The 27,182-nt window shown below is 45.8% G+C and overlaps 1 protein-coding gene across 1 annotated transcript; it reads right to left on the reverse strand.

Annotated features, from left to right (window-relative positions):
• Positions 1–1,112: 1,112 nt before the first annotated feature.
• On the reverse strand, positions 1,113–26,450 carry LOC144671572 (nectin-1-like). The gene is made up of 9 exons (XM_078533531.1): positions 26,080–26,450; positions 20,382–20,729; positions 18,779–19,072; positions 17,079–17,196; positions 15,175–15,341; positions 14,882–14,995; positions 10,483–10,517; positions 8,890–8,994; positions 1,113–3,197 (listed from the first exon to the last, which is right to left on the reverse strand). Exons 1-9 carry the CDS (start codon positions 26,126–26,128, stop codon positions 3,072–3,074), a joined length of 1,356 nt encoding a protein of 451 aa, XP_078389657.1. The 5' UTR covers positions 26,129–26,450; the 3' UTR covers positions 1,113–3,071.
• Between the last annotated feature and the right edge of the window lie 732 nt (positions 26,451–27,182).

Genomic DNA, 27,182 nt, shown 5'->3' on the forward strand with positions numbered 1-27,182 from the left:
AAAACATGTCGATGCCTGATGTCTGTTTTAAAACTGCTATGAGAATATTTTATTTATTTTAAAGTCTCTCCAGGCACCTGAACAAGATAACATGGTAGCTGTTGTATGTGTATGAGGCAAGGAGGAGAAAGAGTTAGGGAAAGAGGAAACAATATACAAATTGTTTTAAGGGAAGTGAATTTGATAATCTGGCCATCGACTGAGACATTGGAACTGCACAGGGGGAGATAAGCAAGGATCTAGAGACAGAGATCCTCGTTGATGTGGAATAGTTAATAGGGCCTAAAGAGTAAGGAAATGTTATAAACGACCTAGACAATAGAGAAACTGAACTCAAAAGAATCTTAGGATGATCATGGTCATGGGAAAAAAAACTTAGAGGTAATACTATGTGGAATCGATAGTTCAGGCAATTTAAAGGTAAGGAGAAATAACACTTAACAATTTACCACAAGATGGATACAGGTAAAGGGAAAGCTGGAAAAAGGCTAAATAAATGTATTACTGACTATATTAATGAAAGACCACAGAGGATTAATGTCAATCTCACACACATACACACACACTCACACAGACACACATCCTCACACTGTAAACAGAATATCATTTTTCCTAATATTACTGTTGAGGCTGAGAGTGTGGCTAATTTAATTAAACTGAAGACAGTCAGGCTGCAAGGTTCAAATCATCAAAGGGTTTAGATATAAAAACAGGCAGTTTGAAATGGAGATGGACGAGCTAACATTTACATGTGTAGAGAGGTTGTAGATAAGTTGAGAGGTTGTTTGAATTTCAAAGAGGAATTAGAAGGTGAAGGAAAATGTTTGCATCTTGCATGAGTTAAAAGGTAAACAAGTAGTGGAACTATCATATTTTTATTGACCCAAAAACAAAGATAAGATGGAAACATGAAATATCTTATATTTGGAAAAGTTTGAGTTTCAAAGAAAGTTTAGAACAATGGGTTTAGAGATAAAAGAGGAAAATATAGTTAAGGGAAGGTTGAAAGCTGTATGTCGATTGGCCATGTGAGGTCTTGAAAGGTGGGCTGTGCGAAGACAGACTTGTGGAAAGCAGCCCCTAGCCACCCCAGAGAAGCGCTTGCTTGTTCCAGGGAGCCAGGTGGTGTTAAAAGTCTTCGATTTCCATTGCTGAGTGAGAGGAAGAGAGAAGCTGTGAAATACCTCCCTAATGGTGGATGCCATGTGGTAATATTACTGGATGTTTTGTAGATTAAGAATCTATTTGGACTGTTGCCTGGAAAAGGGTGTTTATTGGGAGTCTAGCTAGGTAGAAATCTTTTGGGAAATGTTATAAGACTAAATTTAACTGTGTAACTGTAATCTTGTGTGCTTAAGTTCTTTTTAATAAATGTTTTAATTTAATCTTTAAATCTCCAAAGGTGGTAGTGAAATCTTTACTTCTGACCTCAGTGCACATACCTTCTCATAATAGAGTACAAATTACAAATCGTTGTGATAGCTTGGCCAAGTTTTCATTTGGGATTTGGTCAGCCCGGCAATTGCCAACTGCCATGTCATAACACACACACATGCATACACTCTCTCTCTCTCTCTCTCTCATGCACACAGACACACATACATACAGGCACTGAGAGCTCAGAGGGTTAATGTCAATCTCGCTCCAGTCAACCAGGGAATAAATTCGAAGAATAACACAAGCAAAATTGAAACTCGTTGAGTTTCATTCTGGAATTAGACACTGCAAGTATATCCCCACCGCACAGTGATGATGTGACAGCTGACTGACCTCAGGTCCAACATTAAATTTGACCCTTTATCGGTTTGCCATAAATATATCAGGGTGTAAAGCATCTGAGGGCACAGTTGATGTGAAAAAGGTGGAATACAGCGTGGGTATTGGAGAGTGAAGCTCCTCTGTAGGATGAATGGTTCATATTGTTGGTGAGTTTAGGAGCTGGAGTTTATGTTTGAAGAGGTTCCCAGTGCCTCTAACAGCTGAACTGGGGCCTCTGGGAAGAGAGGCTGTGCCTGCTGTTGTTTCACCTCCTGTCCACTGGACGCCCATCTCGCTCTCCTCAGGAGAGAGAAGGGACAGAGAGAGAGAAAAGAAACAAAGAGAAAAAAGAGACGGAGAGAGAGAGAGAGAAAGAGACAGAGAGAGAGAAAGAGACAGAGAGAGAGAGAAAGAGACAGAGAGAGAGAGAAAGAGACAGAGAGAGAGAGAAAGAGACAGAGAGAGACAGACAGACAGAGAGAAAGAGGCAGACAGAGGGAGAGAAAAAAGAGACAGAGGGAGAGAGAAAAAGAGACAGAGAGAGAAAGAGACAGAGAGAGAGAGAAAGAGACAGAGAGAGACAGACAGACAGAGAGAAAGAGACAGACAGAGAGAAAAAGAAGGCAAAGGGAGAGAGAAAAAGAGACAGAGGGAGAGAGAAAAAGAGACAGGGAGAGAGAAAGAGACAGAGGGAGAGAGAAAGAGACAGAGGGAGAGAGAAAGAGACAGAGGGAGAGAGAAAGAGACAGAGGGAGAGAGAAAGAGACAGAGGGAGAGAGAAAGAGACAGAGAGGAGAAAAGCCAGAGAGGAAAAACAGACGGAGAGAGAGAGAAAGAGAGACAGAGAGAGAGAGAAAAGGCAGAGAGAGAGAAAGAGAGACAGAGAGAGAAAAAAAAACAGCTGGGGCTGCGATTCAGGCAATGTCTTCACCCTCACACAAACCTCAGAGGCAAACTTGACATGTTTGTGTTTGCAAAAATATACTTTATTCATAAAATATCCGTAAGACCATTACAAAACACTTCAAAATGGCCATCACAAAAAGGGCAATCACATTCCAGTCTTCCCAGAGGCAAACTTCACACACTGATGTACTGAACTCAGGCAATCCACATGCGGAGAGACAGAATGGCTGTCAAACTCACCCTTACATACCCCCAGGTGGGTCAGGCCTCCCAAATCACAGTTCATCCAATCAGGTCCCAGCTACCTCCACCGCGGACACAGTTATGGGGTAGATCAAGGTTGATCTTGGTGGAATGGGGGGGTGGGGGTAGAGGGGGGTGGAGAGGGTAACCTCCAGGCAAATGGTTTAACCCAGAGCTGTCTCTGTCCTTACCCGCACTAGCCCCAGGCCACAGAAACAATGGTATACACAAAGGCTCCAATTTAAAGTGTGATGCCAGCCAGCATATCCTGGGAACAGGTCTGACAGCATCTGTGGAGAGGAAGACAGAGTTAACGTGTCGAGTCAGTAGAAATGTTAATCCTGTCTGAAGAGTCATAAGGACTAGAAACGTTAACCCTGTCTGAAGAGTCTTACGGACTAGAAACGTTAACTCTGTATTCCTCTCCACAGATGCTGTCAGACCTGCTGAGTTTTTCCAGCTATTTTTGTTTTTGTTTCAGATTTCCAGCATCCGCAGTATTTTGCTATTATCCTGGGAACAGCCGGTTTCACATTCACTGCTCATTTCAACTGCACGAAAGCAGGTAGCTTGCTTCTAGCATGGAGAGGGAGAGATCAGAAATGTTCCACTGAACTTAAACACACGTGCAATGACTCCAATGATTTGAATTACACCACCCTTGATCAGGCCAGAAGCTTGGTCAGGTGTAAAGAGAATCCTTCATTTCCTTCAAATCTACTTTATTAGTGAATATTTATCCAAAGTGCATGACATAACCATTCAAAGCAGACATTATAGAAGGGCCAAACCAAAACAGCTCCTTCCCATTCTGTTAGTACCTCACTGCAGAGTAGATCACCCTCAACACTGTCCCAAACACTCCCAGGACAGGTACAGCACGGGGTTAGATACAGAGTAAAGCTCCCTCTACACTGCCCCCATAAAACACTCCCAGGGCAAGTACATCACGGGGTTAGATACAGAGTAAAGCTCCCTCTACACTGTCCCCATCAAACACTCCCAGGACAGGTACAGCACGGGGTTAGATACAGAGTAAAGCTCCCTCTACACTGCCCCCATGAAACACTCCCAGGGCAAGTACATCACGGGGTTAGATACAGAGTAAAGCTCCCTCTACACTGTCCCCATCAAACACTCCCAGGGCAAGTACATCACGGGGTTAGATACAGAGTAAAGCTCCCTCTACACTATCCCCATCAAACACTCCCAGGGCAAGTACATCACGGGGTTAGATACAGAGTAAAGCTCCCTCTACACTATCCCCATCAAACACTCCCAGGGCAAGTACATCATGGGGTTAGATACAGAGTAAAGCTCCCTCTACACTGTCCCCATCAGACACTCCCAAGACAGGTACAGCACGGGGTTAGATACAGAGTAAAGCTCCCTCGACACCGTCTCCATCACACACTCTCAGGGCAGGTACAGTACGGGGTTAGATACAGAGTAAAGCTCCCTCTACACCGTCTCCATCACACACTCCCAGGGCAGGTACAGCACGGGGTTAGATACAGAGTAAAGCTCCCTCTACGCCGTCCCCATAATACACTCCCAGGGCAGGGTTAGACAGAGAGTCACCCTTCCTCTGCACTATCCTGCCACTGCAGCCCGATATTTGAAATGATACACTGCTGCCAGATTGTGGTCATCAACTATTACTGCAGGGACTACATGAAATAACGGCAGGTGTAGGGAGAGGGAATGTGCTTTGTCAAGGAGACAGAACACATCTTCAAATTAACCCCACACGTCAGGTGCAACTCCTTATTACCCTCCTAATAGGGTGTGCCATTCATGAGCTCGGGATATGCCTTGAAATCAGAAACCCTTTTAAGACACGTTTCTTTGATAGAGGTGAAGGTTACAAAGTGTTTTATTAAACTTATCTGCCCACTGGTGGAGGGGGGACCAGGACAGCTCCAGTTACCGACAGAGTTGTAAAGCAGCAGCTTTCACACACTGATTATTGGTAATCATAGAAACATGGAAACTAGGAGCAGGAGTAGGCCATTCGGCCCTTCGAGCCTGCTCCGCCATTCATTATGATCATGGCTGATTATCCAACTCAATAGCCTGCTCCTGCTTTCTCCCCATACCCTTTGATCCCTTTCGCCCCAAGAGCTATATCTAACTCCTTGAAAACATACAATGTTTTGGCCTCAACTACTTACTGTGGTAGCGAATTCCACAGGCTCACCACTCTCTGGATGAAGAAATTTCTCCTCATCTCAGTCCTAAATGGTCTAACCCGTATCCTCAGACTGTGACCCCTGGTTCTGGACTCCCCCACCATCGGGAACATCCTTCCTGCATCTACCCTGTCTAGTCCTGTTAGAATTTTATAGGTTTCTATGAGATCTCCCCTCATTCTTCTGAACTCCAGCGAATATAATCCTAATCGACTCAATCTCGCCTCACATGTCAGTCCCGCCATCCCAGGATTCAGTCGGGTAAACCTTCGCTGTACTCCCTTTATAGCAAGAACATCCTTCCTCAGATAAGGAGATCAAAACTGCATACAATAGTCCAGGTGTGGTCTCACCAAGGGCCTGTATAATTGCAGCAAGACATCCCTGTTCCTGTACTCTAATCCTCTGGCTATGAAGGCCAACATACCATTTGCCTTCTTTACCGCCTGCTGCACCTGCATGCTTACCTTCAGCGACTGGTGTACGAGGACACCCAGGTCTCGTTGCACATTCCCCTCTCTCAATTTATAGCCATTCAGCTAATAATCTGCCTTCCTGTTTTTGCTACCAAAGTGGATAGCCTCACATTTGTCCACATTATACTGCATCTGTCATGCATTTGCCCACTCACTCAGCTTGTCCAAATCACACTGAAGCATCTCTGCATCCTCCTCACAGCTCACCCTCCCACCCAGCTTTGTGTCATCTGCAAATTTGGAGATACTACATTTAGCTCCCTCATCTAAATCATTAATATATATTGTGAACAGCTGGGGTCCCAGCACCGATCCCTGCGGTACCCCACTAGTCACTGCCTGCCATTCGGAAAAAAGACCCGTTTATTCCTACTCTTTGTTTCTTGTCTGCCAACCAGTTTTCCATCCATCTCAATGCGGATAGGAACCCAGTGTTTTAATTGCGAATTTGCTGCTCTCCGATAAAACGAGTGACCGAACGGTTTCAATCTTCAAACTTTTATTGCAAGGGAACCAAATGCAAGTGGAATGAGTGCCCCCTCTGTTCTGTTTGTTTTTATCTATTTATTGAGCATGATGGTTTCTGTGTCCTTGTCTCCTCAGTGTCCGTTCCATTTACTGGTTGGTTGAAATTACTTGCATCGCTTTAACATGAGAGGTTGCAACCTTGGCTCAGGCAAATTCTTCTCTCTATGCTTGAGAAGGGTTTTAATGAATTGAGGCAGCCCATTTGTTAATGTTTGGATTAAATGTACACTTGGCATGTTCCCCTTCATGTTGTTTTGATAAATGTCAGAGGAAAGCAATTTCTCCGCACCCCATCTGCCCCCAAAAAATAGGCTTTTTCAAGCAATTTACAAGTTCTGGACAACCCAGCAGCTGTTTAATAATCTCACCTTTTGAAAGGGATATTTTATGCTCCTGTCATCCAATCGTTTTACTAGTTTTGTGTTATTATTACTGATAATCGTATAATTATATAATATTAACACATTGTTAATACATATTATGATTTGTTTGCTTTCTTAAGTTTTCTCAATCGCCCTGTGACATCTTCTTAAACAATGTGGTGCAAGAATTAGGGTCAACGCCTATCTCCAAAATTCTTATTTCTCCTTTTCTCATCTGAAACACCCAAAACATCGACTAAAATGGCGAGAGGGGGATTTCAGATCCAAAGATCCCTCCACGCGAACCATTAGCCGAATTTCAAAAGTTTAACTTTTGAACAGAAAAATGAGGAAGTGGCTGGAATCTGGAACACACAGCCTGAGGGAGTGGGAGAGGCAGGAATCCTCACAACGTTTAAGAAGTATTTAGATGAGCGCTTGAAATTCTATGGCATCCAGGGCTATGGGCCAAGTGCTGGAAAATGGGATTAGAATGGATAGGTGCTTGATGGCCAGCACAGACATGATGGGCCGAAGGGCCTGTTTCTGTGCTGTATGACTCTATGACTCTATTGCTAAGTATGGCGAGCTCCGAAATAGGCCATTCTCCAATAAGCCCACAATGGCGTTTATGCTGTGGACAATTTTTTTTCATCTTAACCCGTGAATTTACCAGCTTGAAGCTAACACTCTGGCTATGAATGATTGGTTACTCAAATAAAAGAAAAACTCTCATTGTGTCCAAAATGTAGTGTGTTAAGCCTGAAGCAAGCAGCATTCTGGAGACTCATTAGACAAACTGGAGAACTGACCAACTCGCAAACTTGAGAGAAGGATTCTGAAGCAGAATGCCTCATCGCCAGAACTTTCCAACAAGCACCAAGACGTCGCTTGGCTGGTGGCGAGAAAGGCCCTCCCCATCAGATCCTTCCAACACACCAGGAGTCTCACCCCCTCTGCACGTTGCCCTCGAGGTGGCTGTGGTGGGGAAGAGACCGTTGTTCACCTCCTTGTGGATTGTGCCTTTGCAAAGAAGGTCTGGAGAGAGATGCAGTGGTTTCTGTTGAGGTTCATCCCGAGCAGTTCTGTGACACAGGACTCTGTGCTCTACGGGCTGTTCCCAGGGACACACACCAAAACAAACATCAACTGCAGCTGGAGGATCATCAACTCGGTGAAAGACGCACTTTGCTCTGCCCGAAACTTGTTGGTCTTCCAGCACAAAGAATTGTCTCCGACCGAGTGTTGCAGACTGGCACATTCCAAAGTCCAGGACTACGTGCTGAGGGACGCACTAAGCTTGGGGCAGCCGCTGCAAAGGTGCAATGGGGAAAGGTCGCTGTCTAAGACCTTTCTTCCACAGTGCACCGAGGGCCTGGGAATTGTATAGACCCCTCGGGCTGTATGACTCACAATGAATGTATTCAGTGAATACCAAATCTATCACAATTGTATTGAAGCACCTCAGAGTGCAATATGATCTTTGTCGATAACTTGAATACCATTGCACTGTCTGACTGTCTGTAATGACCATGTTGAAATGTCTGTAATGTTTATTGATTGTATTGGAGCACCTCATGATCTATGTGGAAAACTGGAATATGATTGCACTTTTTGTGATGGCCATTGTGAAATGTTTTGTAATGTTCTTTCAGGTATTTTATTAATAAAATATATTTTTGCCAAAAAAAAAAGGATCCTGAAGACAAACAGAAAGAGGAAGCCAGGGTAATAGCACCCCCATCAAAACGAAACAGCAAATTCTGCAAAATCTTACTAAAATGAGAAGCAGCATATTACAATCATATGACTGAAGCTATGTCATCTAGCTGTGTCACAGGACGTGTATGGAATCATTGCACCGTTTCAAAGAGGAGTGGGTGGTGTGGGTGAGGGGCGAGTCCTTCCCAGTGTTCGGGCCAGTGTTTATTCCTCAACCAACATCACTGAGCCAGGGGACGCGGTCATTCTCATGTTGCTGTCTCTGGGATCTTACTGTGCCGCGATTCCCACGTCGACCCCCTCATTGGCTGCGAAGCGCTCTGGGACGTCCCGCGGCCATGAATGAAAGGGAATGAAAGCCTCTCCTGTGGCTGATTGATAAAAATAAGCCAAAGGCGACAGAATGGACAATGGCCAGTCCAAGCTTAAGGCGGAGGCAAGTCGCACACTTCGGTTCGGGGTGTGAGGCGCTGGGTTAAAGTGTCTGCGAAAGCAAAGGGGGCGAATTTGATCCAAGTTGCAGAATGCACGTGTATTTGTTGCAGACGGGGATGGTAAATTCAGAGCTGGTTTTAACCTTGTAGCTGCGCTGGGCCGCCGAGCAGTTGTGACAGAATGGAGCTCCACACATATCCCATCGCCTGGAATCATTTAGCAAGTGAACTGTCCCATCAATGCAGACTGTCTCTAGTTAATACTAACATCCGCGTTTACCGTTGCTTCTGCTTCTCGGTTCTCTCTCCTTGCAGGGTTATCACTATCCACCACGTTCAGGTTGAGAGTTGCATGAACGACAATATGGTTCTGCTATTGACAAAACATAGCACAGTTTGAATGGTCTGAAGAGTGATTTATTTTCTAGTCTTAACATAGTCCATGTGTTCCCCCTCTGCAAGTGGGGAGAGATTTTTAAAAAAAACCCACCATTTAACCTTGTTGAACCTGTTAGCACTCACACATTAAGAGCAGTCATTCAGGGCACTGGCAGTTAAGAGCCATCCACATTACTGTGAATCTGGAGCCACATGTGGGCCAGATGGGTACAGAGTCCCTCCCTGAATCTTATAGGTTTTTACGACAATCTTGTTATCTGCATGACCCATGAGTACTGAGGCCTGCATTTTATTCCACATTTTATTATTTCAGCTGGGGTTCATTGTGTGCAGCAAGAGGAATTCTTACAACAGGGCATTCTCAGTTCCCTGGAGAATTGGGCAAAGCGATATTTTAAATCCCATTTCCTCCCGTTCCCAGTGAATAATAAATCACTGTTGAGAGGGCAGGGGAGGCAGCAGCATTGTCACTGGGCTGGTGGTCCAGTCATTCTGGGCTCGAATACCCTCATGGCAGGTGGTGTTTGAATTCAGTTATAATCTGGAGACTTACACAGCCATGGAATTATTGCCGATTGTTGTAAAAACCCATCTGAACAAAGAACAAAGAACAAAGAAAAGTACAGCACAGGAACAGGCCCTTCGGCCCTCCAAGCCTGCGCCAATCATATTGCCCGTCAACTAAAACATTTTGCACTTCCAGGGTCTGTATCCCTCTATTCCCATCCTATTCATGCATTTGTCAAGCTGCCTCTTAAACACCACTATCGTACCTGCTTCCACCACCTCCTCTGGCAGCGATTTCCAGACATTCACTACCCTCTGCGTAAAAAACTTGCCCCGCACATCTCCTCTATAGTTTTCTCCTCTCAGCTTAAATCTATGTCCCCTAGTAATTGACTCTTCCACCCTGGGAAAAAGCTTCTGACTATCTACTCTGTCCATGCCTCTCATAATTTTGTAAACTTCTATCAAGTCGCCCCTCCATCTTCGTCGCTCTAGTGAGAACAATCCGGGTTTCTCCAACCTCTTCTCATAGTTAATAACCTCCAGACCAGGCAGCATCCTGGTAAACCTCCTCTGCACCCTCTCCAATGCCTCCATATTCTTCTGGTAATGTGGCGACCAGAATTGCACGCAATATTCCAAGTGTGGCCTAACCAAGGTTCTACACAGCTGCAGCATGACTTTTATACACAATACTGGTTCACTAATGTCCTTTAGGGAAGGAACTCTGTTGTCCTTACCTGGTCTGGCCTACATGTGACTCCAGACCCACAGCAATGTGGTTGACTCTTAAATGTCCTCTGAACAAGGGCGATTTGGGATGGGCAATAAATGCTGGCCTAGCCAGCGATGCCCACATCCCATGAACGAATATTTTTTAAAAAATCTCTGCTTTGAAATGAAATTAAACTAGCCATGGACATCTCTAGGCCAGTACATTATCCTTTCAACTTACCTTTCGTGGCGAATGTTTAGCTTCTGATTTGGTGCCTGGTTGGATAAAGAAATAGAATAGAATTAGTGGAGATTCTTTTCCCTTCACAGAGTCCCATTATTTATTAAACTGGGTATTCACCATTCAGTCAGCTTTCTTGCTAAATGTACCATAATTGATCCAACGCTCTTGATATTAATTATTTGGTGAATTATCAGTAAGTGCATTACATATTGCTCCATATCTACATTAGAAATAGCCGCAGTAGGCCATTCGGCCCCTTGAGCCTGCTCCATCCTTTCAATAAGATCATGGCCGATCTGAACTCGACTTTCCTGCCTGTCCACAGCAACATGCGCCTGTCCCCCACCTACACCCCTCCGACCTCCACCCCTCCCCCACAACCCTCGACTCCCTTGTCGATCAAAAATCTGTCTAATTCAGCCTTGAATATGTTCAATGACTCAGTCTCCACTGCTCTCTGGTGTAGAGAATCCCAAATACTGATGACACTCAGAGATGAAATTCCTCCACATCTCCTTCCTAAATGGGAGACCCCCTTATTTTAAAATTGTGCCCCCCCCCCTCGTTCTAGATTCCCCCACGAGGGGAAACACCCTCTCAATATCTACCCTGTCGAGCCCCCCTCAGAATCCGATATGTTTCAATAAGATCACCTCTCATTCTTCTGAACTCCAATAGGTATTGGCCCAACCTGCTCCACCTTTCCTCGTAAGACCCTTCATCCCAGGAATCAGCCGAGTGAACCCTCTCTGAACTGCCTCCAACGCAAGTCTATCCCTCCTTAAGTAAGGAGATCAAAATTGTACCCAGTGCTCCAGGGGCAGTCTCCCCAATGCCCTGTGCAACTACAGTAAGACATCCTTACATTTATACTCCATCTCTCTTGAAATAAAGGCCAACATTCCATTTGCCTCCCTAATTACTTACTGTACCTGCATGTTAACTTTTTGTGTAAGTTTTTTTCTATTCATTTACATGATGTGGGCATTGCTGGCTGGGCCAGTATTTATTGCCCATCCCTAGTTGCCCTTGAGAAGGCGGTGGTGAGCTGCCTTCTTGAGCCGCTGCAGTCCATGTGGTGTAGGTGCACCCACAGTGCTGTTAGGGAGGGAGTTCCAGGATTTTGACCCAGTGACAGTGAAGGAACGGCCGATATATTTCTAGCATGGATTTGTTAAAGGAAGATCTTGCCTCACAAATTTGATTGAATTCTTTGAGGAAGTGACAAGAAGGGTTGATGAAGGTAGTGCAGTGGATGTTGTGTACATGGATTTTAGCAAGGCATTTGACAAGGTCCCCCATGGCAGATTGGTGAGGAAAGTAAAAGCCTATGGGATTCAGGGTAATGTGGCAAACTGGATAAACGGTTGGCTTTGTAACAGGAAACAAAGGGTAATGGTCGATGGATGACCTTGCGAATGGAAAGTTGTCTCAAGGGGTGTTCCACAGGGCTCGGTGTTGGGACCCTTGCTGTTTGTGTTATATATTAATGATTTGAACGTGAACGTGGGGGGGCACGGTTGGGAAATTTGCAGATGACAAAAAGATTGGCCGAGTAGTGGATAAGACCATAAGACATAGGAGCAGAAATTAGGCCATTATGCCCATCGAGTCTGCTCCGCCATTCAATCATGGCTGATAAGTTTCTCAACCCCATTCTCCCGCCTTCTCCCCGTAACCTTTGATCCCCTTACCAATCAAGAACCTATCTATCTCGCTCTTAAATACACTCAATGACCTGGCCTCCACAACCTTCTGTGGCAATGAGAATAGATTCACCACTGTCTGACCCTGACCACTGACCGAATTTGAGGTACTTAATTTACAGGGTGTGACCGCCTCCTGAAACAAAGCGTCTAGGCAACTCTCCTCCTCCCGGATGTGCCGCAGCGTCCAGAGCTCGGACTCCAGCTCATCAATTCTGAGCCGGAGTTCCTCCAGCAACCAACACTTGCTGCAGATGTGGTCACTGCGGCTCGCAATGGGATCTGCCAGCTCCCACATCATACAGCTACCCATCTACCCATGTAAAGGGTAGCCATAATCTCCAAAATGATATAGATGGGTTGGTGGAGTGGGCGGTAAAGTGGTAGATGGATTTTAACATAGAGAAGTGTGAGGTCATACATTTAGGGAGGTCAAACAGTTACAGGGATTACAAAATAAATGGGAATATGCTAAGAGGGGTAGATGAAGTGAGAGATCTTGGCGTACAAGTACACAGGTCCCTGAAGGCAGCAGTTCAAGTAGACAAGGTTGTAAAGAAGGCATATGGAATGCTCTCCTTCATTGGCAGAGGTATAGAATATAAAAGTAAGGATATAATGTTGGAATTGTATAAAACACTGGTGAGGCCACAACTGGAGTATTGTGTGCAGTTCTGGTCACCACATTACAGGGAGGACGTAATAGCTCTGGAGAGAGTGCAGAGGAGGTTTACAAGAATGTTGCCAGGGTTAGAAAAGTGTAGTTACGAGGAGAGATTAGATAGGTTGGGGTTATTTTCCTTAGAACAAAGAAGGCTGAGAGGTGACTTGATTGAGGTGTACAAAATTATGAGGGGAATAGATAGAGTAGACAGGATAAAATTGTTTCCCTTGATGGAGAATTCTAGAACCAGGGGACATAGATTCAAGATAAGTGGCAGAAGGTGTAGGGGGGACATGAACTTTTTTATGCAGAGGGTAGTGGGTGTCTGGAATTCGCTGCCCAAGTTGGTGGTAGAGGCAGAAACTTTAAACTCTTTAAAAAAGTACCTGGATCTGCACCTTAAGTGCTGTAAGCTGCAGGGCTATGGGCCAGGTGCAGGAATGCGGGATTAGAAAGGGCACCTAGGTGTCCTCGGGCTGGCATGTACAAGATGGGCTGAATGGCCCCCTTCTGTGCTGTAACCTTTCTATGGTTCTAAGTCAGGCTGGTGAGTGACTTGGAGGGGAACTTCCAGGTGATGGTGTTCTCATGTATCTGCTGCCCTTGTCCTTCTAGATGGTAGTGGTTGTGAGTTTGGAAGGTGCTGTCAAACGAGCCTTGGTGAATTCCTGTAGTGCATCTTGTAGATGGTACACACACACTGCTGCTACTGTGCGTCGATGGTGGAGGGAGTGAATGTTTGTGGATGGGGTGCCAATCAAGTGGGGCTGCTTTGCCCTGGTTGGTGTCGAGCTTCTTGAGTGTTGTGGGAGCTGCACTCATCCAGGCAAGTGGGGAGTATTCCATTGCATTCCTGACTTGTGCCTTGTAGATGACGGACAGGCTTTGGGGAGTCAGGAAGTGAGTTACTCGCTGCAGGATTCCCAGCCTCTGACCTGCTGCCATAGCTGCAGTATTTATATGGCTAGTGCAGTTCAGTTTCTGGTCAATGGTAACCTGCAGGATGTTGATAGTGGGGGATTCAGTGATGGTAATGCCATTGAACGTCAAGGGGCGATGGTTGGATTCTCTCTTGTTGGGGATGCTCATTGCCTGTGTGGCGAGTAAAAACACTGATAGGTTTACCCTCAGCATCTCAGTGCGTTCAGTTGCGTGATTTTCCTCCCCCCTCCTTTAAGTGGCCAGATACCCTGCTTCTTGAGGAAGTCGAGTCAAGCTGCCCCACACCCACCAGCACAACGATGGAACTAGGCACTGAAACAAATAACCAGCACTGGGTTCCGACAGCAGACAGTCCGGGTAAGTGGACGCCACAGGTGTCCCTGAATTCTGGGTTGTGATTCAGGGGGATATTGGAATATGATAGGAGCGGATTATCCGCACAGACCCATAATCGGTGGGTTGTGCGATCCCATGACACCCTCCCAACCATTCAGGACTAACAATCCCATGAAGACCGTTAAGATGACTCTTACCTTGCAGTTTATCAGACTGTAATCGGTGCTCTAACCCTTCAATTACTTCATGCCATTATCCAAGGGAAGGGTGCAAAAGGTAGGAAAACTAGTTTTTTTTTTGGTTTTTAGCCTCTAAAAGCACCCACTTGGTATCCACAGGTAAATTTTCACCGCCTGTCTAGAGAGAGAGGCAGAGACTGGCCCTGAAAACTTAACATGCACCGAGGGACATTTTAAAATCGTTTATGCCCAGGCCTTTTCCTCGAGGAAATGCCAAACAAATCTCAAGTCATGTCGGCTCTTAGGTGCCCACGACCTAGGGATCGGGAACAGGAGCCAGACCATTCGGCCCCTCGAGCTGCTCCCGCCGCTCAATAGGATTGTGGCTGATCTTTCACTGATGTGGCGCTGTTAACATATCTGAGAAGCCCCGAGGTGTTTCACGGGGGGCGTGTCAGACACAAGTGGAGCCAAAGAACCTCCAAAGTGCTACTGGTTCCCCAACCCTCTGCCCCGCCCTCCAAGTGGAGCATGAGGGATGGATCTGCAAACACGCTATTATTGCTCACCCTCAATCTTCCGTCTTTTCTTTGCTATCACAACGGCTAGAAAGACAGCGATCAACAAGGTCCCAACAACCGTCCCCAGGACAATGTACACCAAGGAGGGTCCAAGTGACTTGCCTGTAAAATTCCAAGCAGAGGGAGTGTTATTCCATTTATTGCACGGGCAAGCGATGAATGAAATCTCCCCACTGAGCACCTTGATCACTATACACATTGTCGCGTCCAGGCAGCTCCTCGTTTCCACGCAATGGGGACATTGGCATTAAAATGCAACAGCACACTTTCTTGGGGTTTACCTGCAATGGAGTCCACCTCTCTCACTACAACTGCAATTCTTCCCTTCCCTTTCCCAACGGCGTTTGTGGCTTCACAGACCCAGGTTCCATTGACCGAGCGATCCACTTCAGCTATAAATAGATGGTTTCCTTCTCCTCGAGCACTTTCAGGCACTGGTCCCGTGGTCCTGGATTAATAGACACAACTTTTTCCTCAATGACCTTGCTTACACTGTAGAGAGGCTCTCGGATGGCCTCCAGCAGCAATTATTCTCGAATCATGCATTTCTGAGGGTTCATTTAAACGTAGATATCTAAATCCTTCCTGAAAGGAGTGCAAAACTGCTTCTGAAGATAGATAGAGAGAAATAGATAGGGAGAGAGATAGAGGGATAGACAGAGAGAGAGAGAGAGAGAGAAATAGATAGGGAGAGAGATAGAGAGATAGAGAGAGAGAGAGAGAGAGAGAGAGAAAAAGATAGGGAGAGAGATAGAGAGAGAGAGAGATAGAGCACAAAATAAGAGAGAGAGGAAAGGTAGATAGCAGCTTGCATAGCGATAGGCCATTCAGCCCTGTCAGTCCCTGCCAGCCTCCTCCCATCTATCCTCATCCAAGTCTATCACCTTACCCTTCTATTCTCTTCTCCCTCATTCGCTCATCACCTGGCTTCCCCTTAAGAAACATCTACACCATCCACTTCAGCCATTCCCTTTAGTAGTGGGCTTCACATTTTCACCACTCTTTGGATGAAGAAATTTATTCTGAATTCCCTGATGGATTTTGGAATCAAGCAACCACAGCACAGAAGGAGGCCATTGTGTGTGGGCCAGCTCCCTGTGAGCTATTCACCTAGCTTCCTCTTCATATAATCATCCAATTCTATCTTGGTGACTACCTTATAATGATGGCCTCTATTTCTGTTCCCCCCTCACGTGAAGAAACATTCTTACTTTATCCAATCTATCAGAACCTCTCTTCGTTCTAAAGGCCTCTGTGACATCACCCCTTGCTGCCCAAGAGAGGGCATTGGTGACCATGGACTTCCATTGGATTGGCCCACGATTATGCTAGGTTTGCCATTGCCTCATGCAGTACGGCTAACCAGGAAACTCCCGCACTCTTACCATCTGCCACTAGGAGTACTTACAGGCTGATAAGTGACCTTATTTTTAATTCATGGGGTGTGGGCATCACTGGTCAGGCCTGCATTTATTACCCATCCCTACTTGCCCAAGTTCAGAGGGCATTTAAGAGTCAACCACATTGCTTGTGGATCTGGAGTCACATGTAGGCCGGACCAGGTAAGGACAGCAGATTTCCTGGGTTTTTACAACAATGGTTTCATGTTCATTATTAGACTTTTAATTCCAAACGTTTTTTTTAAAATTAAATTCAAATTGCACCATCTACTGTGGCAGGGTTATGAACCCAGGTCCCCAGGTTACTAGTCCAGTGACAATGCCACTACACCAGCAACAATGCCACTACAGCATTGCCTCTCCCAGTTGGGCCTGTTTGGCCACATTATGAACGCACCTTCTGTGGCTGTCAAACCCTGAGGTGGGACGTGAACCCAGAGGTCGAACCCACAAGGCCTCCCTTCGGTGATCCCTCAGCCTTCCTTTTCCAACACAGAGAGAGACAGATAGGGGGTAGCGATAGAGAGACAGCGTTAGAGCGAGGTAGAGAGAGGCAGGGAAATGAATAGACAGATGGAGAGATGGCTAGGTAGAGTGAGAGCTTCAAAAATACTGTTTATTTCCAAGTATTCAAGAAGGTTAAATATTTCTCTGGAATATGACAGGTGATGTGAGAGGTGGCCACTATTTGAAGTAGTTACTGGATTTTAATTCTGCAGTACATGAGTGATATAACCATAGAGTTCTAGAAAGAGACATGTTGACTATATTGTAAGCCCACATACATTGTCCAGTGGTAGGTTGTTGCTGGAGGATTTGCCTCAGCAATGCAGCTGAGGCTGACATTGTGTCTGTTTACATGCCAATTGCCATCATATCCTGTAATCGACACCTCCGGAGGGTCTAACCAGAGAAAACAAAATGTCAAAAAGCAGTCAGTGAGCTTTTTTCTATACCGCTAATTTAGAATAAAATATAATAATGCAGAACTGCAAATGATAGATATTTGCCCCAGTATATTTCCCAACCCATAAATAGAATTCTAGTCAATTAAACTCCTTTATTGTTCAGTTGCTGCACAGCTTATAATGGCGGAAATAGACAACCCTTCATTTCTGTTGTATGTGTTTTTTAGGCAAAATAAAGAACACATGGATTAACAAATAATCGGGACACTTAGTTATTTTTCTTTAAAACAAGGATATGAAGGCAATCAACTGTCATGTCTCTCAGAGAAACAACTGTGGTTTCAGAGTCCACGCACCATTCACCCACCCAAATACCCACCAATCCACCTAACCAAATACCCACCCACCCAAATACCCACTCACCCACCCACCCACTAACCCACCCACCCACTAACCCACCCACCCAAAGACCCACTCACCCACCCACCCACCAATCCACCGACCCAAATGCCCACTCACCCACCCAGCCACTAACCCACCCACCCAAATACCCACTTACCCACCCACCCACCAATCCACCCACCCAAATGCCCACTCACCCAAATACCCACCAATCCACCCACCCAAATACCCACCCACCCAAATACCCACCAATCCACCCACCCAAATACCCACTCACCCACCCACCAACCAATCCACCCACCAATCCACTCACCCACCCACCCACCAATCCACCCACCCAAATACCCACTCACCCACCCACCAATCCACTCACCCACCCACCCACCAATCCACCAACCCAAATGCCCACTCACCCACCCACCAATCCACCCACCCACCAATCCACGCACTCACCAACCCACCCACCCAAATACCCACTCACCCATCAATCCACGCACCCACCCATCTAAATACCCACCCACCCACCAATCCACCCACTCAAATATCCACTCACCCACCCACCAATCTACCCACCCAAATACCCACTCACCCACCCACCCACCAATCCACCAATCCACCCACCCAAATACCCACTCACCCACCCACCAATCCACCCACCCAAATACCCACTCATCCACCCACCAACCCACCAATCCACCCACCCACCAATCCACCCACCCAAATACCCACTCACCCACCCACCAACCCACCAATCCACCCACCCACCAATCCACCCACCCAAATGCCCACTCACCCACCCACCAACCCACTAATCCACCCACCCACCAATCCATCCACCCACCCACCCACCAATCCACCCACCCAACTACCCACCCACTAATCCACTCACCCACCATAATATCCGCCAATCCACCCACCCAAATACCCACGCCCCCACCCACCAGTCCATCCACTCAAATACCCACCCACTCACCATCCACCCACCCACCAACCCATCCACCCATCCATCCTCCCACCCACGCACCCATCCATCCACCTACCCACCAGTCCGTATTATCATACTCATTGTTGGACTGTGCTTATATAAGTGATTCAACAACGCAGTTCATGTATTAATCATGCAGTTTCAGTTCATTTTTTTTTTTCTCAGAACAACTTCCTCCTGTAATACTTACATCGGACTGATATTGTCACTGGTAAGCTCACCCGATCTCTCAATGCCTTGTGGGATACTACGCATGTCAACTTCTCCCCATTGGCCTTCCTGGTGGCCGCTATTCTGTACTGGCTGGTGATGGTGACCGTCCGGTCTGGATGTTTGGTCTGACTCGATGTGACCGCCCCTGGGACGTTGGCCACCCACGTTATATCAGCTGCCGGCTTCCCATTGGCTGCTGTGCAAGTGGCGACAAGGGCCTTTGACAACCCCGTGTCTGTTGGGAAGGCGGTGATGCTATTGACGGGCTTCACTGAGGTCAACAAGAAACAAACAGGGTGAGTGCAAATTGCAAAGCTGCCAGACAACTTATAACAGTCGTTTGCTTCTTCAGTAGAAAACAAACTCGGGAAATGTCTACAATACCAAAAGTTAGTAGCCGGGCCTAAGAGTGGGCACATGGGGGTGAGACACAAACTGTCATAGGCTACAAGCTAGGTGTCAGCTTCAATTGGTAGTACCCTCATCTCTGAGTCACAATGTCATGGGTTCCAGTCGTAAGAATACAAAATACAAATTAGGGGCAGGAGTAGGCCACTCGGCCCCTAGAGCCCTGTCCGCCATTTGACAAGATAATGGCTGATCTGATTGTAACCTCCCGCCTACCTCCATAACCTTTCACCCCCTTGTTTATCAAGAATCGATTTAGCTCTGCCTTAAGAATAGTCAAAGACTCTGCTTCCACCGCCCTTTCAGGAAGAGAGTTCCAAAGACTCACTGCCCTATGAGAGAGAAAAAAATTCTCCTCATCTGTCTCAAATGAGCGCTGGCTTTCTTTTAAACCCCTCATTCTCGATTCTCCCATAAGAGGAAACATCCTGTTCCACATCCACCCTGTTGAGGCCCCTCAGGATCTTAAAGGTTGCAATTAAGCCACCTCTTACTCTTCTAATCTCCAGTGGATACAGGCCTAGTCTGTCCAACTTTTCCTGGGCATGACCTGTGCACCACATATCCAGGGTGGTATTTCTTCCATGATGCCCGGGCCAATATTTATTCCCCCCAACCAACACTACGGAAGTAGATTACCCTGATCATGTAACATTGCTGTTTGTGGGATCTTGCTGTGCTGGAATTGACCACCCTTGGTGTGCCTGTGTTTGCAAAAGCAGCTACCCTTCTAAAGGTGCAGCGTTGTCCATACTGCGCGTGCTGAGGTGCCGCACGGGGTGGGGGCAACCCCTTTTATCACTTTGCCAAAGGATTGCTGCGCTGAACACTCTCGGTGACACATCCGATTAGTGATGGGGGGTGGGGCTCGAACCGTCTTCTGACTCAGAGGCAGGACTGGTGCCGCTGTCAAGCTACAGGGGTCGCAGGGGCTGGGAATCTTATAGACCTCTCCTACCCCCCTCGGGCTGTATGACTCACATTGAATGTGGACAGTACATAGTACATGCACTACCCATTGTACTGAGGCAGCATCATCTACGTAGGTAATTTGGATACCATCACTTCCTGGAATGGCCAATTTGAAGTGTTTTACACTGTCCTTTTTAGCTATTTTATCAATAAAGTACATTTTTGCAAAAGAAACAAAAGGCGTAGCAGCAGTTACCTACCCAGGACTGTTAAGTTGGTGTGGGATTCGTGCTTTCCAGTGGGGAATACGTTGACCTCACAGCTGTACAGGCCTTCGTCAGCCAACTCTAAAGGGTCGATTGTCAGGGTGCAGTTCCGGGAAGATGCGTTGCGGAAGGTGACTCTCCCTGATGGAGTCGGGTAACTGGTCCCGAAGAACGGGTTGTACACGGCCAGGTTCTCGCTCATTGGCCCAGCTTGTCTCAGCCACGTCACCTGCACGACTGTAACGTTGGCGTCATTGCTGCTGAAATGGCAGGGGAGCTTCAGGCCTTCACCAGCATTCCCCATTATAAAATCATCGACTTTGATGTTCTGTGTAACCGCGACTGTAGGGTGGGATAAGAAGAGAAAGTGACTCTCTGGCAGCCATCTCCGAATGCGAATACAGTAACGCCAAGATGCCAACGAACCTTGAAGTTATGTTTGCTAAGGTATTTGGCAGAAGTCCAATTTGATTTTTTTTTCCAAGCACTCTGCTTTAATTTTTAAAAAAATTATTCATGGACATCACCGGGTAGACCAGCATTTATTGCCCATCCCTAACTGCACCTGCTCAGAGAGCATTTAGGAGTCACATGTAGACCAGACCAGCAGATTCCCTTCCCTAAAGGGGCATAAGTGAACCAGATGGGTTTTTTAACAACAATCGATTTGTGGTCACAATCAGGATTTTAATCCTGGATTTTTTACTGAATTCCACATCTGCTGTGGTGGGATTTGAACCTGGGTACCCAGAGAATTACCCTGGGTTGTGGGATTGATGAGTCTAGTGACAATGCCACTATGCCACCACCTCCCCCAGGTGGATTACTTTTCCCAAATGTGGTTAAGTAGCAAACATCAGAGATTGAAAAATTCAGTTTGAGAACAATCTAAAAAAACAGAATTGGTTATCGTAATAAAGGGTTTTCACTTAATCATAGGGTTCTTTGAGAAAGTACTGACACACTGCCAGTATATGTAACCATTGAATGTAAAAATGTGGATAACCCTGAGAAGTTCAATTAAAAAAAAAACAAAATTCTTAGTGTCATGCAAACTGGCACCAAAAATGTCTTAGTGAATGCAATTGTTACACTGATCGCTGCTCTGACAGATTCTACATTATTCAAGAAGGAAACTTTATTTTTCAAACCTACAGGTTACACTCAACGGCCAAAAATGTGAACAGCCCTGCAGTTTATTTTAAGTAGTTTCTGTACATGTGACCAAGGTAGTTCATTTAAAAATGAATACAGGGTAGACCATTTCGGACTGAGATGAGGAGAAACTTCTTCACTCAGAGGGTGGTGAACCTGTGGAATTCTCTGCCACAGAGGGCTGTGGTGGCCCAGTCACTGAATATACTTAAGAAGGAAATAGATAGATTTCCAGACTCTAAAGGCGTCAAGAGGTGTGGGGAGTCAGTGGGAGTGTGGTGTTGAAATAGAGGATCAGCCATGATCATATTGGATAGTGGAACAGGCTCGAAGGGCTGAATGACCACCACCTGGAAGTTCCCCTCCAAGCCACTCACCATCCTGACTTGGAAATATATCGGCTGTTCCTTCACTGTCACTGGGTCAAAATCCTGGAACTCCCTCCCTAACAACACTGTGGGTGTACCTACACCACAGGGATTGTAGTGGTTCAAGGAGGCAGCTCAACCACCGCCTTCTCAAGGGGGCAATGAAGGATGGGAAATAAATACTGGCCCAGCCAGCGAAGCCCACCCCCTGTGTTTGTGTAAAAAAAAGGCATACTCCTGCTCCTATTTACCATGTGTCATCCATATTTGAACGTAGATTTGATAGAAGTTTACAAAATTGTGAGGGGTATAGACAGAGTAAATGCGAGTAGACTCTTTCCACTTAGTTTAGGAGAGATAAACACGAGAGGACATGGCTTTAGGGTGAAAGGGGAAAGGTTTAGGGGGAACATTAGGGGGAACTTCTTCACTCAGAGAGTGGTGAGAGTGTGGAACGAGCTACCATCTGACGTGGTAAATGCGGGCTCACTCTTAAGTTTTAAGAATAAATTGGATAGATACATGGATGGGAGAGGTCTGGAGGGTTATGGACTAGCTACAGGTCAATGGGACTAGCGGAATAATATTTTGGCACAGACTAGAAGGGCCGAATGGCCTGTTTTTCTGTGCTGTAGTGTTCTATGGTTCTATGGTGGGTTAGTTCCAGCATTAGGGCCGCCCATTATTAAAATATTCTTTAAAAAAAATTGCATTTATAAATTCATACGTAATTTCTTAATGGCACTATATTCAAAGCATTTCCATGGTAGGATAGTTCACTCAATAGACATGGGGAGGTGTTCATATTTTACCAACTGAATTGTAAAGTTGTCAATTCGTTAATGTTTAGTCTTTCTAACTTGATTATCCCAGACTGGAAACCAATTGAGCTTAAAAACGTACATTATCAAACAGAAAAGAAAAATCTAGCATACAGTGAGAGTGTTTGTTTTTTAAACCTCTCCCCTCCCAAGTCCCGCCTTTATGGACTTGCCCGTGGTCTTCAGCATAAGCAAAGAAAAATAATATATTCGAATCCGAGTTTAATTGGAGTTTAATATAAGATGTTGTCTTCCCTGGGCAAAGCTGAAGCAAAAAGATGCTCCAAGAGTTGAAAATGCTGTTTCGTTCGTCCACAACAGAAAGGGTTTGTTTGTTTCTCATTGCATGGACCCAGGAACATGTTGCTCCGCCTCTTCTGCTAGCAGGCAGAGAGAGGTTAACCCTTTCTGCTGAACTTTTTTTCCACCCAACTTTAATGTCCATTCACTCCACAACTTTTGCACCGCTGAGTGTAAATTTATACAACCGGGCATTATTGAGTTGTAAGTTTTTGAGTTGACGGGATATGACTGGGCGATATCCCAATTCTCAAAGGATAACCAGTCAATGGTCTGGAACCCTGCAATTGGAAAGCACAGCGGACCCAACAACAACAGCAGCTACAACCACAGAACCAGTTCCTGCGCCTCTGTGGGACCTGGGATGATGATGAGGATGTCGAGGATTTCGTGCAGCTGGGAACTAAACCATGTCTGAATTGAAACTAAAAGGCTTATATGTCCCCGACGCTTATAAAATAGCATGGTAAATACCAAAACAAACCCACCCTCAACTTCTCTCCCCCCGCCCCCCCACCCTAAACCAGCTTATATTTCACCCCTCTCCTAACTATACTCAGTTCTGTTGAAGGGTCATGTGGACTCGAAAAGTCGACTCTTTTCTTCTCCACCGATGCTGCCGGACCTGCTGAGTTTTTCCATGTAATTCTGTTTTTGTTATGGTAAATACCAATGCCGTTCTAAAGACCAGTCTGGGCCGAATACATTAGTCCTTCATCACTGAATGAAATATAACTCCTGCAGAACGTACAGAGTTCTCAACCACCCTCACACCTTCTCCACCCTCCCAGAAACATGATAGGGTCCCCCCTGTCCTCACTTATCACCCCACCAGCCTCCGCATTCAAAGGATCATCCTCCACCATTTCCGCCAACTCCAGCATGATGCCACCACCAAACACATCTTCCCTTCACCCCCCCTGGCGGCATTCCACAGGGATCGTTCCCTCTGGGACACCCTGGTCCACTCCTCCATCACCCCCTACACCTCAACCCCCTCCCACGGCACCTTCCCATGCAACCGCAGATGGTGCAACACCTGCCCCTTTACTTCCCCTCTCCTCACCGTCCAAGGGCCCAAACACTCATTTCAAGTGAAGCAGCATTTCACTTGTACTTCCTCAACTTAGTCTACTGCATTTGTTGCTCCCAATGCGGTTTCCTCTACATTGGAGAGACCAAACGCAGACTGGGTAACCGCTTTGCAGAACACCTTCGTTCTGTCTGCAAGCATTACCCAGACCTCCCTGTCGCTTGCCATTTCAACACTCCACCCTGCTCTCTTGCCCACATGTCTGTGTTTGGCTTGCTGCAATGTTCCAGTGAAGCTCAACGCAAACTGGAGGAACAGCACCTCATCTTCCGACTAGGCACTTTACAGCCTTCCGGACTGAATATTAAGTTCAACAATTTTAGATCATGAACTCTCTCCTCCATCCCCACCCCCTTTCTGATTTTTCCCTCTCCTTTTTGTTTTTTCCAATAATTTATATAGATTTTTCTTTTCCCACCTGTTTCCATTATTTTTAAATGTATTTCCATCCATTGTTTTATCTCTACCTTTTAGCCTTTTTCGATTCCTTCCCCCCACCCCACCCCCACTAGGGCTATCTGTACCTTGCTCGTCCTGCTTTCTACCCTTAATTAGCACATTCCTTTAGATAATATCACCGCCTTCAACACCTCTTTGTCCTTTTGTCTGTGACATCTTTTGGTTGTCTCCACCTATCACTGGCCCTCTATCCAGCTCTACCTGTCCCACCCTCCTTAAACCAGCTTATATTTCACCCCTTTTCTATTTTTCCTTAGTTCTGTGGAAGAGTCGTGCAGACTCAAAACGTTAACTGTGCTCCCTTCCACAGATGCTGCCAGACCTGCTGAGTTTTTCCAGGTATTTTTGTTTTTGTTTTTGTTCTCCACAACCAAGGCCTGGGTTCCCTAACATTTTACACGATTTGCAAATACATGTATACACACAGACGCATATACACACACATAAATATACACACAGACACATATAAATACAAACACACACACACATAGATACACACATATAAATACACACACACACACATAAATACACACACACATACATATATAAATACACACACACATACATATATAAATACACACACATACATATATAAATACAAGGATACACACACAAACATAAATACACACATACACATAAATACACACACATAAATATACACACATAAATACACAAACAAATACACACATAGATACACACACATAAATACACACACACACATATAAATACACACACACATACATATGTAAATACACACACATACATATATAAATACACACATACATATATAAATACACACACATACATATATAAATACACACACACATACATATGTAAATACACACACATACATATATAAATACACACATACATATATAAATACACACATACATATATAAATACACACATACATACATATATAAATACACACACATACATATATAAATACACACACACATACATATATAAATACAAGGATACACACAAACATAAATACACACATACACATAAATACAAACACACAAACAAATACACACATAGATACACATAAATATACACACACAAATACACAAACAAATACACACATAGATACACACACATAAATACACATACAAATACACACACACATACACACATAAAAATACACAAGTACACACAGACACATTTCAGCAATCAACAGAATGGAGATATGTTAAGGTTGATCGTTCGCCAGCATTTAAATGTCACACTTCTTCCATCAAACAAGGCGCTCACCATAAATGAACCATTACTATACATTCCCACCTTGAAAATGGTATCTGGACACGGGTAATAATTTTCCCGGAAAGAAATACGTACCGATCCTCCACAATGTTGCATGGTCAGTAACAGGCATTGTCACGGTTCTCTTTCTACGGGACAGGATCTTTATGTATTTTTTGTGTTAAATCGCATGGTGGTGCGTGTGAAGGCACTGGGAGAGATCGAGGGCGCGAATGTGGCTGAACCAAACCTACCTGTGCAAAGAGCCAGCTGGAGAAACGAGAGGAGATGAACTGGACTCATCGCCAGTCCACCCGGGATATGCAATTGTTAAGACAAATGTTGTTCCTCACAAGGTGAAATGGAAGGGCAGCATTGTCCGGTCATTCATCGCGATAAAGACAGAAAGCAACACTGAAACCGGCCATGGCAGCCTCTGTGCAGAGAAGTGGAAAAGGGTTCCAGTTTTCCAGCCTGTCCTGGAAATTTATCCCGAATTCCTTTGGGAGGTGAAACAACAAAACAGAGACTCCAGGTGAGTTGAAGTATCGAATCTCACATCCAAATTTCGCCCAGGACCTTCACTCCGGTTTCATTAAACCTTGGCGGAGACTCTCAACGCAGCAAACCCAGAGCAGAAGCGGAATAAGCTTTATTTCTTTCGAGGTGGGGGGGGAGGCTGCGTCGAATTAACGCCAGGCATTCCTCAGGGCGAGAACGGCCGCCCTAACAGCTTGCAGTCGCCTCCTCTGCCCCCGCCCTGTGCCAGGTTGGTGCTGTTTGGCTGGGGGACTTGGCGAGAGCAGGGTGGGTCCAGTGACATTGGAACTGGACATTGCCGCACTGGCTCCAGACCTTGTGTGCGGGCACGAATCCAGGGGATTCACGCATGAATGTAGCCCCCCCACCCACCACCACTCCGCCCACTCGATAGGAAAAGGGAAGTGACTTCAGAGCCCCTTCATTTCACTTTCCAGTCCAACTGTCTGGATGTCGCAACATCACAGGAGAAGCCTAAACAATGTCAAGACCCAGACGCTGGCTGCCCAGTGCTATAGTATCCTCAGAGACTGAAGCAGTCCATGTCCAAATGCAGCAAGACCTCGCCAATACCCAGGCTTGGGCTGACCAGTGGCAACTAACATTCACGCCACACAAGTGCCAGGCAATGACCATCTCCAACAAGAGAGAATCTAACCATTGCCCCTTGACATTCAATGGCATTACCATCACTGAATCCCCCCACTATCAACATCCTGGGGGTTACCATTGACCAGAAACTGAACTGGACTAGCCATATAAATACTGTGGCTACAAGAGCAGGTCAGAGGCTGGGAATCCTAGGGCGAGTAACTCA

Source organism: Cetorhinus maximus, chromosome 33 (assembly GCF_964194155.1).
Source record: "Cetorhinus maximus chromosome 33, sCetMax3.hap1.1, whole genome shotgun sequence".
In the NCBI taxonomy this organism is placed as follows: domain Eukaryota; kingdom Metazoa; phylum Chordata; class Chondrichthyes; order Lamniformes; family Cetorhinidae; genus Cetorhinus; species Cetorhinus maximus.

Excerpts from the sequence above, each read along its gene's own strand:
- LOC144671572 (XM_078533531.1), bottom strand. The coding sequence starts at position 26,128 with ATGAGTCCAGTTCATCTCCTCTCGTTTCTCCAGCTGGCTCTTTGCACA. Across the intron at positions 17,197-18,778 it reads AGTGACAATATCAGTCCGAT|ACCCTCCGGAGGTGTCGATT; the intron begins GTAAGTATTACA and ends TTCTCTGGTTAG. Across the intron at positions 15,342-17,078 it reads ACAACCTACCACTGGACAAT|GACCACGGGACCAGTGCCTG; the intron begins GTATGTGGGCTT and ends CTATTAATCCAG.